Source organism: Ranitomeya imitator, chromosome 2, assembly GCF_032444005.1.
Source record: "Ranitomeya imitator isolate aRanImi1 chromosome 2, aRanImi1.pri, whole genome shotgun sequence".
Taxonomy (NCBI): Eukaryota; Metazoa; Chordata; class Amphibia; order Anura; family Dendrobatidae; genus Ranitomeya; species Ranitomeya imitator.
This window is the reverse complement of record NC_091283.1, coordinates 147,010,030-147,021,953: the sequence shown is the minus strand read 5'-3', so window position 1 is coordinate 147,021,953 and position 11,924 is coordinate 147,010,030. Positions and strand designations below refer to the sequence as shown.

The following is an 11,924-nucleotide window of genomic DNA, read 5'->3' as shown; positions in this document are numbered from 1 at the left end:
TACGTCCATATTTATAGTGTTTTACCCCACTAAGCTTTTTTCTTTCAATCTTACACTAAAGTGCCCCCTGGAGGGGGTTTTCAATTTGGTTCATTTATATGACTTTTGGTGCTAAAAAAATAGCAAAAACTGGTTAAAGACAAAAGAAAAAAAAACTTTTTAGATTTCCATAAATGTCAAACTACGTTCACCATTTTAAAGAAAAACCATCAGCGAACACAAGATAAAAGTGAGTACAATAAGTCTCACAATGATGAATCGGGCCAGTGTACCAGCACAAGCTGCCTAATAAGTGGTGTAACCAGATGCTTATCCAGCACCAATTATGGTGCCCCCAGAATGGAGTGATCGGACTAGAAAAGGGACAATGTCTGCGCGAGGGTCGGGTCTACCATTGCAGTCCCCATGAATCCCAGACAGGCGTGGCGCTGTGTTTTCTAATCCCTTGTACAGTTAAGAACAGGTAGGCGCTGATTGTCATCAGCAGGTGGCGGTATTCATCTAGCCACACGTCCATCACTAGGATCTCCCCCACTGGGGGGAGCCCACCTGCAAGGATGCAACCCCCTCTATCCACCGCACACATATAATGCTCTGCGAGTATTACAGGTTCTGGTCTTTTATATTTCCCAGTACTGAGAATCCAAGACATCAGCACCAGGTCCCGTCCTTGCTAAGGTCACATATAGTCGGACTGGTTCCTGATGGTAGGGTCACGTGACCAGTGCCTGACAATTACCAGCCTGACACACCGACTACTATGTGCGCCCCTCCCAACACAGGAATAAACAACACATAATAAAAACCCCTGGTGCGAGGGACCGGACCTTCCATTAAAGTAACAATTGGTAGCAGTGCAACAGCTTGGCGTGAGTGCCCCTTTAAGTCAGTAACATTGCCTTCTGAAGGACCCCGCGACAACCTTCCGTTACTTCCAGTTATCACTAAGTGGGATGTGGTGTCTTATTGGACGGAGCCAGAATCTAATGTTTGTCTCTCCAAACTTTGCTGGAAATGAGATTCGATTTGCTCCAGAGTCTTCCCTTTAGTCTCAGGTACACAGATGACGGTGAACAGGACATTGAGGCCACAGAAAGCAGCAAACAGCCAGAAGGTCCCGTCTGGGCCAAGAAGATCCTGCCAGACACAAAGTACCATGTCAGCCACTGCCCGGCCCACATGAGTAATGCCCCACCCACAACTTACCAACAGATTATGAAAAACCTTCGTAACCAGGAATGCACAGCCCCAGTTGGTGACAACACACACCCCACTGGCCACGCCTCGGGCACGAAGAGGGAAGATCTCAGACATGAGTAGCCAGGGAATGGGGCCCCAGCCTACGGCAAACCCTGTAGGAAGGAGAAGAGTCACTGGTCATGGGCAGTACAGTCTCCGCCCACTGATGAAGACAATGCGCCACCCACCACCAAAAAAACAATGTGCCACCTCCATTAACCACCAATGCCAGCATCACCTCTGCCCACTGCCGATGACCATGCACCGCCTCTGTGCATCGCCCATGCCAGTGCCGCCTCCACCCACTACCGCTTAGCATATGCAGTCTCCGCCATACCACTTATCTCCTGCCCACAAGCCCCCATGCTCTGACGGTAGGATGTTTCCCCATGATAGGATTGGTCAGGGGTAAGAGGCTTACTGAACAATGTCACCACTTACAGAGACCCCCATCTCCAAAGCTTACCAGTAATAAACAGACCCATGCTAAGCAAAGCCAACCAGGCCAGTGGGTCTGCAGGACCGTCCATCATGTCTGCCGAGCTCCTCAGGTCTGACGAGTTGTTCCTGTGTGTCACACTGATTTTAAAATACACCCCTAACAATGACGTGCTGAGTGCCATGATGGTGCCTGGAGAGACAGAAGAGCATGTGTGAGTGGATGGGGCGCCAATCACCGAGGGGCAATTATCAGGACGAGACTCCCAGACAATGAGGAAACAAGATGCTCATCTGTGGTTTCCTTCCCATTTCTGCACCACTGATCCCTCCTGCTCATATTAACATCACATACAGGCACCAAGGATCAGAGACAAGCAGCGCTTGAGCAATGAGGACCATGGCATAGGACTCCCACAATCTGTGACTACAGTACATGGTGCAATGCCCCCATGGGCAGACAGCAGCCCGTACCCGAGAGAAGCAGCAGCACCTTCCGCCCAGTCCTGTCCACAATGAGCGCAGCCAACGCAGTGAATGCCACCTGGACCAGTCCCACAACCACTGAGGCCAGACTGCTGTTCTGTAAAACACGGTGGACAGAATGAACATGAGGCAGAACAAACAAACATCGCCAACGCCACTGCCACTCACCTGAAAATTGGCTTCTTCAAAAATCATATCTGCATAGAACATGACAGCGTTGATACCGGAGGCCTGCTGAAAGAACATGAGCAGGATGCCCAAAACAAATGGCTTGTAAATAGATGGTGCCCGGAGACATGCCAGTGACAGGCGGTGGTCCTAAGAAGGGGGGGGGGTAAATAAAATAATCAATGAAATCAGCACATACCATTTTATACAACAGAGCCAACAGTAGATAGCCCCCCTAATGTACAGCAACCCCCCACAATAAACAGTCCCTGCTAATGTACAACACACAATATCCAACACCCCCACAATATACAGCCCACCCAATGACTGAGTCCCCGCTATAACACATCCAAACCCCCGACAATATAAAGCCCACCTAATGTACAGAGCTCCCCAATATACAGCACCCACCAAGTATACAGCCCCCTCATTATCCAAGTCGTTCCAACATAAACCAAAAATCTGCAACTTCTCATAAAGTTCCAGCACTGATATAACCTCAAGACATTACATCATATGTGACGGATATCCGCCCCGCTTATATTGCTTCAGTACTGATACAGCGGGTGAAATAAGTATTGAACACGTCACCAAAAAGTTAATTTATTTCGGTTTTTCAATACAAAAAGTGAAACTCATTATATAGAGTCATTACAGAGTGATTTATTTCATTTGTTTAATTTCTGTTAAGGTTGATGATTATGGCTTACAGCCAATGAAAACACAAGTGTCATTATCTCAGCATATTAGAATAATTAACAAAAAACACCTGTAAAGTCTTCCTAAGCGTTTAAAAAGGTCCCTTAGTCTGTTTCAGTAGCTCCACAATCATGGGGAAGACTGCTGACCTGACAGATATCCAGAAGGCAGTCACTGACACTCCACAAGGAGGGAAAGCCACAAAAGGTCATTGCTAAAGAAGCTGGCTGTTCATAGAGTGATGTATCCATGCATATGAATGGAAAGTTAAGTGGAAGGAAAAAGTGTGGTAGAAAAAAAGTGCACAAGCAACCGGGATACCTGCAGCCTTGAGAGGATGGTAAGAAAAGGCCATTCAAAAATTTTGGAGGAGATTCGCAAGGGTTCACCGTTATTCAAATAGTAAAGACAAAATTATATAGAATTTCACGGAATAGTGCTCAAATGATATAAAACATAACCTTTAATATAGATCAATAAAATCCCACAAAATATTTCATTACAATCAACACCCTATATGATATAGGTCTGCTCAACAATGGGCACATAAAGAATAAAGGAAGATATTTCACCCCAATAGGTTACTATAGCTTCCCTTCCTTACTGCAGAGGTTGGCACCCTAGAAAACCTGCGCAATGGCGCCCCCGCTTAACGTGGACTCTCCCTCCCTTTCTCTAGATAGCCCTATCCAAAGTAGGGTGCACAGAAATATAGCAGTATTGTACCATATGTAATATAATCAGACAGACATGGGACCCTGCTTCTGATATACCTTGTGGTACGTGCAATATATCAGAGGGAGGTATACTGAGGCCCAAAGAAAACACCAAAATCATAAAAAGTTTGAGAATAGGCAGATATCATAATTGTACATATTCCCAGTTCTCGTTTATATATTGATGCAAAAGTCAATGGTACCCTAGCGTATCCACCATAAATCATCACTGTGCAGTATTCCTTTAGATAATTGTTGTGAATTCTGCTCTTGGGCTCCCTCCGGTGGTTATGAGTGGTAGTGCTGCTGTCTGTGGATCGCAGCATTTATCAGGTGTATACACTTTTTGCAATTTGGGCTGGGCTATTTAGTCCTGCTTTATCCTTTAGTCAGTGCCAGTTGTCCATTGTTTTTGGAGGATTCACATCCATTCCTGGTCTCTCCTGTTTTGCTGTTCATTTCAACAAAGATAAGTTCTGGCTTTGTTTTTGCTGTCCACCTGCTGTGGACCTTATAGTTCTGTGCATTTTCATGTTTTGTCTTGTCCAGCTTGGTCTGTGAAGGATTTTTTGCAGCCAAGCTGTGTCTCTGGAGATGCAGATATACCCTCCATATCTTTAGTCAGATGTGGAGATTTGTATTTTCTGTGGTGGATATTTTCTAGTGTTTTAATACTGACCGCATAGTACTCTGTCCTATTCTTTTTAGCTAGAATGGCCTCCTATGCTAAATCCTGATTTCAAGTCTGCGTATGTCATTTCTCTCTCCTCTCACGGTCAATATTTGTGGGGGGCTGTCTATCCTTTGGGGATTTTCTCTGAGGCAAGATAGTTCTCCCGTTTCTGTCTTTAGGGGAAGTTAGTTCTTAGGCTGTGTCGAGGGGTCTAGGGAGTGTTACGTACTCCCCACGGCTACTTCTAGTGCGGTGCTAAGTTCAGGGTTTGCGGTCAGTACAGGTACCACCTTCTCCAGAGTACGTCTCATGCTGCTCCTAGGCCACCAGATCATAACAGTACAACTGGCCAACAATGTGTTAATTGCATCTCAGAAGAAGGGAGGAAAAGTTTTGAGCCATTTTTTTTTTCCTTAGCCTGTTTTGTCTTTTCCTCCCTCTTAATCTCTGGGTGGCTACGGAACCTAGTAATAACATGAATGTTCAGGAGTTAGTTTCTCGGGTGGATCAGCTTGCTGCTAGGGTACAGGGTATTTCAGATTATATTATTCAGACTCCTGCCTTAGAACCCAAGATTCCCACTCCTGATTTATTTTTTGGTGACAGATCTAAATTTTTGAGTTTCAAAAATAACTGTAAACTGTTTTTTGCATTGAGACCCCGGTCCTCTGGTGATCCCATTCAGCAGGTTAAAATCATCATATCCCTGCTGCGTGGTGACCCACAGGATTGGGCATTTTCCCTGGAATCTGGCAATCCTGCTTTGCTTAATGTGGATTCTTTCTTTCAAGCATTGGGATTATTGTATGATGAGCCTAATTCTGTGGATCAAGCTGAGAAGATCTTGTTGGCCCTGTGTCAGGGTCAAGAAGCGGCAGAATCGTATTGCCAGAAATTTAGAAAATGGTCTGTACTGACAAAATGGAATGAGGATGCCTTGGCGACAATTTTCAGAAAGGGTCTTTCTGAATCCGTTAAAGATGTTATGGTGGGGTTCCCCACGCCGGCTGGTCTGAGTGATTCCATGTCTCTGGCCATTCAGATTGATCGGCGCTTGCGCGAGCGCGGAGTTGTGCACACTGTGGCGTTGTCCTCCGAGCGGAGCCCTGAGCCTATGCAGTGTGATAAGATTTTTTCTAGAGCTGAACGACAAGGATTCAGGCGTCAGAATAGGTTGTGTTTTTACTGCGGCGATTCTGCTCATGTTATTTCTGATTGCTCTAAGTGTACAAAGAGTATCGCTAGTTCTGTTACCATCAGTACTGTACAACCTAAATTTCTGTTATCTGTGACCTTGATCTGCTCATTATCGTCATTTTCTGTCATGGCATTTGTGGATTCAGGCGCCGCTCTGAACTTAATGGACTTAGAATTTGCCAGACGTTGTGGTTTCCCCTTGCAGCCTTTGCAAAACCCTATACCTTTAAGGGGGATTGATGCTACACCGTTGGCTATAAACCTCAGTTTTGGACACAGCTGACCATGCGCATGGCGCCAGCCCATCAGGAAGATTGTCGTTTTCTGGTGTTGCATAATTTGCATGATGATATTGTGCTGGGTTTTCCATGGTTACAGCTGCATAATCCGGTGTTAGATTGGAAATCTATGTCTGTGACTAGTTGGGGTTGTCAGGGGGTTCATGGTCACGTTCCTTTGATGTCAATTTCCTCTTCCCCCTCTTCTGAAATTCCTGAGTTTTTGTCAGATTTCCAGGATGTATTTGATGAGCCCAAATCCAGTTCCCTTCCACCACATAGGGACTGTGATTGTGCTATTGACTCGATTCCAGGTTGTAAGTTCCCTAAGGGCCGACTTTTCAACCTGTCTGTGCCAGAACATGCCGCCATGCGGAGCTATATTAAGGAGTCTTTGGAGAAGGGGCGTATTCGGCCATCTTCTTCACCATTGGGACCAGGTTTTTTTTTGTTGCCAAGAAGGATGGCTCCTTGAGACCGTGTATGGATTATCGCCTCTTGAATAAGATCACGGTCAAATTTCAATACCCTTTGCTTACTGATTTGTTTGCTAGGATTAAGGGGGCTAGCTGGTTTACTAAGATTGACCTTCGAGGGGCATATAATCTTATTCGTATTAAGCAGGGTGACGAAAGGAAAACTGCATTTAATACGCCCGAAGGCCATTTTGAATACCTTGTGATGCCATTCGGACTCTCTAATGCCCCATCTGTGTTCCAATCCTTCATGCATGATATCTTTCGGAGTTATCTTGATAAATTCATGGTTGTATATTTGGATGATATTTTGATTTTTTCCGATGATTGGGAGTCTCATGTGAAACAGGTCAGGATGGTATTTCAAATCCTCCGTAATAATGCTTTATTTGTGAAGGGGTCGAAGTGCTTCTTTGGAGTGCAGGTGGTTTCTTTTTTGGGCTTCATTTTTTCTCCCTCATCTATAGAAATGGATCCGGTTAAGGTTCAGGCCATTCATGATTGGTTTCAGCCCACATCTGTGAAGAGCCTTCAGAAATTCTTGGGCTTTGCTAATTTTTATCGTCGTTTCATTGCCAACTTCTCCAGTGTGGTTAAACCTCTGACCGATTTGACGAAGAAAGGCGCTGATGTGACGAATTGGTCCTCCGCGGCTGTTTCTGCCTTTCAGGAGCTTAAACGCCGATTTACTTCTGCCCCTGTGTTGCGTCAGCCGGATGTTTCTCTTCCATTTCAGGTTGAGGTTGACGCGTCTGAGATTGGGGCAGGGGCCGTTTTGTCTCAGAGGAATTCTGATGGTTCCTTGATGAAACCGTGTGCCTTCTTTTCTCGGAAGTTTTCGCCTGCGGAACGCAATTATGATGTCGGCAATCGGGAGTTGTTGGCTATGAAGTGGGCATTTGAGGAGTGGCGACATTGGCTTGAGGGGGCCAAGCACCGTATTGTGGTCCTGACCGATCATAAGAATCTGATTTACCTCGAGTCTGCCAAACGACTGAATCCTAGACAGGCTTGATGTTCCCTGTTTTTCTCCCGTTTTGATTTCGTGGTCTCGTATCTTCCGGGTTCTAAGAATGTTAAGGCTGATGCCCTCTCGGAGTTTTTTGCCTGATTCTCCTGGGGTCCTTGAGCCGGTCGGCACTCTGAAGGAAGGGGTGATTCTTTCTGCCATCTCCCCTGATTTACGACGGGTTCTTCAGGAATTTCAGGCTGATAAACCTGACCGCTGTCCAGTGGGGAAACGGTTTGTTCCTGATACGTGGACTACTAAAGTGATTTCTGAGGTTCATTGTTCTGTGTTGGCTGGCCATCCCGGGATTTTTGGTACCAGAGATTTGGTTGCTAGGTCCTTTTGGTGGCCTTTGTCGCGGGATGTGCGTTCTTTTGTGCAGTCCTGTGGGACTTGTGCGCGGGCCAAGCCTTGCTGTTCCCGCGCTAGTGGGTTGCTTCTGCCTTTGCCGGTCCCTGAGAGACCTTGGACGCATATTTCTATGGATTTTATTTCAGATCTTCCGGTTTTCCAGAGGATGTCGGTTATCTGGGTGGTTTATGACCGGTTTTCTAAGATGGTTCATTTGGTACCTTTTCCTAAATTGCCTTCCTCTTCTGATTTGGTTCCGTTGTTTTTTCAGCATGTGGTTCGTTTGCATGGCATTCCGGAGAATATTGTGTCCGATAGAGGTTCCCAGTTTGTTTCTAGGTTTTGGCGGGCCTTTTGTGCTAGGCTGGGCATTGATTTGTCTTTTTCTTCCGCATTTCATCCTCAGACAAATGGCCAAACCGAACGAACTAATCAGACTTTGGAAACTTATTTGAGATGCTTTGTGTCTGCTGATCAGGATGATTGGGTGGCTTTCTTGCCATTGGCCGAGTTTGCCCTTAATAATCGGGCTAGTTCTGCTACCTTGGTTTCGCCTTTTTTTTTTGTAATTTTGGTTTTCATCCTCGTTTTTCTTCAGGGCAGGTTGAGCCTTCTGATTGTCCTGGTGTGGATTCTGTGGTTGACAGGCTGCAGCAGATTTGGGCTCATGTGGTGGACAATTTGGTGTTGTCTCAGGAGGAGGCTCAGCGTTTTGCTAACCATCGTCGGTGTGTTGGTTCCCGGCTTCGGGTTGGGGATTTGGTCTGGTTGTCTTCCCGTCATGTTCCTATGAAGGTTTCTTCCCCTAAGTTCAAGCCTCGGTTTATTGGTCCTTATAGGATTTCTGAGATTATCAATCCAGTGTCTTTTCGTTTGGCCCTTCCAGCCTCTTTTTCCATCCATAATGTGTTCCATAGATCTTTGTTGCGGAAGTATTTGGTGCCCGTTGTTCCCTCTGTTGATCCTCCGGCCCCGGTGTTGATTGATGGGGAGTTGGAGTATGTGGTTGAAAAGATTTTGGATTCTCGTTTTTCGAGGCGGAAGCTTCAGTATCTGGTCAAATGGAAGGGTTATGGCCAGGAGGATAATTCTTGGGTTGTTGCCTCCGATGTTCATGCTGACGATTTGGTTCGTGCCTTTAATTTGGCTCGTCCTGATCGGCCTGGGGGCTCTGGTGAGGGTTCGGTGACCCCTCCTCAAGGGGGGGTACTGTTGTGAATTCTGCTCTTGGGCTCCCTCCGGTGGTTATGAGTGGTAGTGCTGCTGTCTGTGGATCGCAGCATTTATCAGGTGTATACACTTTTTGCAATTTGGGCTGGGCTATTTAGTCCTGCTTTATCCTTTAGTCAGTGCCAGTTGTCCATTGTTTTTGGAGGATTCACATCCATTCCTGGTCTCTCCTGTTTTGCTGTTCATTTCAACAAAGATAAGTTCTGGCTTTGTTTTTGCTGTCCACCTGCTGTGGACCTTATAGTTCTGTGCATTTTCATGTTTTGTCTTGTCCAGCTTGGTCTGTGAAGGATTTTTTGCAGCCAAGCTGTGTCTCTGGAGATGCAGATATACCCTCCATATCTTTAGTCAGATGTGGAGATTTGTATTTTCTGTGGTGGATATTTTCTAGTGTTTTAAATACTGACCTCATAGTACTCTGTCCTATTCTTTTTAGCTAGAATGGCCTCCTATGCTAAATCCTGATTTCAAGTCTGCGTATGTCATTTCCCTCTCCTCTCACGGTCAATATTTGTGGGGGGCTGTCTATCCTTTGGGGATTTTCTCTGAGGCAAGATAGTTTTCCCGTTTCTGTCTTTAGGGGAAGTTCGTTCTTAGGCTGTGTCGAGGGGTCTAGGGAGTGTTGGGTACTCCCCACGGCTACTTCTAGTGTGGTGCTAAGTTCAGGGTTTGCGGTCAGTACAGGTACCACCATCTCCAGAGTACGTCTCATGCTGCTCCTAGGCCACCAGATCATAACAGAAAATACATCCATATTGCACCTTGCCCAGATCTCATATCTACAGTGCCTTGCAAAAGTATTTGGCCCCCTGGAACTTTTCAAACTTTTCCCACATATCATGCTTCAAACAAAGATGCCAAATGAACATTTTTGGTGAAGAATCAACAAGAAGTGGAACACAATTGTGAAGTTGAACAAAATGTAGGGGTTATTTCAATTTTTTGTGGAAAATCAAAAACTGAAAAGTTGGGCGTGCAATATTATTGTGCATATCAATTGTCCAGAATGGATATGGCTCTTGGCAATCGACTGTTGGACACAATGGTGGGGGACGTGAGGTACTTCCTGAGGGCTCTCTCAAACCAATAGTCCATAGCCGTGAGCAGGAGAGAGTGAAAGATCACCCAAACTGGCTGCACAGTATAGATTTAGAGAATATAAAGCGGGAGGTGATGGAATTCTTTGTGCTTAGTGATGGGAGTGCAGATGCTCCCACTGTATGGGAAGCTATGAAGGTGTATTTAAGAGGGCTGTTTAAAGATATTAGTAGATGTAAGCGGAGGGCGAGGATGGCAGAGAAGGCAGCGATTCATGGGCTGGGGGCAGCGGAAGACGAGATGGTAATACTGGGAACTCCTGAGGCCGGGAAAAGATTAAAAGCAGCTCAAAATCATATGGATAAAACTATTTTGGAAAAGGCAGAAAGGAAGCGGGAATTTCAGGAGGTTGACTTATTACCAGGAGGGGGGAGACTTTTGGCCACATGCTGTCGCTGTGGCTTCTGGCCAGAGGAGTACTGTAAAGCAGTTAATACAAGAGAAGATAGTATTCTGCTACAGATGGATCTGGATAAGTTGGAAACTTGGGCTGAAAGGTGGCAGATGAGGTTTAACAATGATAAATGTAAGGTTATACACATGGGAAGAGGGAATCAATATCACCATTACACACTGAACGGGAAACCACTGGGTAAATCTGACAGGGAGAAGGACTTGGGGATCCTAGTTAATGATAAACTTACCTGGAGCAGCCAGTGCCAGGCAGCAGCTGCCAAGGCAAACAGGATCATGGGGTGCATTAAAAGAGGTCTGGATACACATGATGAGAGCATTATACTGCCTCTGTACAAATCCCTAGTTAGACCGCACATGGAGTACTGTGTCCAGTTTTGGGCACCGGTGCTCAGGAAGGATATAATGGAACTTGAGAGAGTACAAAGGAGGGCAACAAAATTAATAAAGGGGATGGGAGAACTACAATACCCAGATAGATTAGCGAAATTAGGATTATTTAGTCTAGAAAAAAGACGACTGAGGGGCGATCTAATAACCATGTATAAGTATATAAGGGGACAATACAAATATCTCGCTGAGGATCTGTTTATACCAAGGAAGGTGACGGGCACAAGGGGGCATTCTTTGCGTCTGGAGGAGAGAAGGTTTTTCCACCAACATAGAAGAGGATTCTTTACTGTTAGGGCAGTGAGAATCTGGAATTGCTTGCCTGAGGAGGTGGTGATGGCGAACTCAGTTGAGGGGTTCAAGAGAGGCCTGGATGTCTTCCTGGAGCAGAACAATATTGTATCATACAATTATTAGGTTCTGTAGAAGGACGTTGAGGGGTTCAAGAGAGGCCTGGATGTCTTCCTGGAGCAGAACAATATTGTATCATACAATTATTAGGTTCTGTAGAAGGACGTAGATCTGGGTATTTATTATGATGGAATATAGGCTGAACTGGATGGACAAATGTCTTTTTTCGGCCTTACTAACTATGTTACTATGTTACTATGTTACTTCGTTTGTCCATTCGCTAGTTTCAGGGAGTGGCACGAGAGTTTCCGAGTCTTCGGAGATTTTGAAAGTCTTCGCTGAATTTTACGCAGGCCTATATTCCTCTCGGGTGGATGCATCGGCGGGAGACACAGTGGCTTTTTTAGAGGGATTGCGGTTTCCGAAGTTGAATGATGATGACAGGGAAAGCCTAGAGGCTCCTATTACAGAGGAGGAACTGGGTCGGGCGTTGTCACGATTCCCCTGACCGCTGTCACCAATTGGTCAGGATTCACACCGTGACCGTCACCCCTACGTCACGGATGGAGGTGACTTTAGGCCAACAGATGGCTATCACATGTGCAGGGGGGGCTTATCTTAGTTATTCCTCCACTCCACGATGTGATGAAAAACCACACACAAGGCTATTGACCTCTTAGTTTACAGCAGGGGCTTATTTTAGGTATCCCA

The 11,924-nt window shown here is 45.7% G+C and overlaps 1 protein-coding gene across 1 annotated transcript in view; it reads right to left on the bottom strand.

Annotated features, from left to right (window-relative positions):
• Nucleotides 1–603: 603 nt before the first annotated feature.
• The window catches only part of SLC2A8 (solute carrier family 2 member 8), a 35,355-nt gene continuing 24,034 nt past the window's right edge, over nucleotides 604–11,924 (bottom strand). The window contains exons 6-10 of the mRNA XM_069747378.1: nucleotides 2,332–2,481; nucleotides 2,152–2,260; nucleotides 1,706–1,870; nucleotides 1,207–1,352; nucleotides 604–1,137 (exon numbers count right to left, since the gene is read on the bottom strand). Of these exons, the coding sequence (XP_069603479.1) occupies nucleotides 964–1,137; nucleotides 1,207–1,352; nucleotides 1,706–1,870; nucleotides 2,152–2,260; nucleotides 2,332–2,481 (744 nt within the window). The 3' untranslated portion in view covers nucleotides 604–963. The remainder of the gene's footprint in view (nucleotides 1,138–1,206; nucleotides 1,353–1,705; nucleotides 1,871–2,151; nucleotides 2,261–2,331; nucleotides 2,482–11,924) is intronic.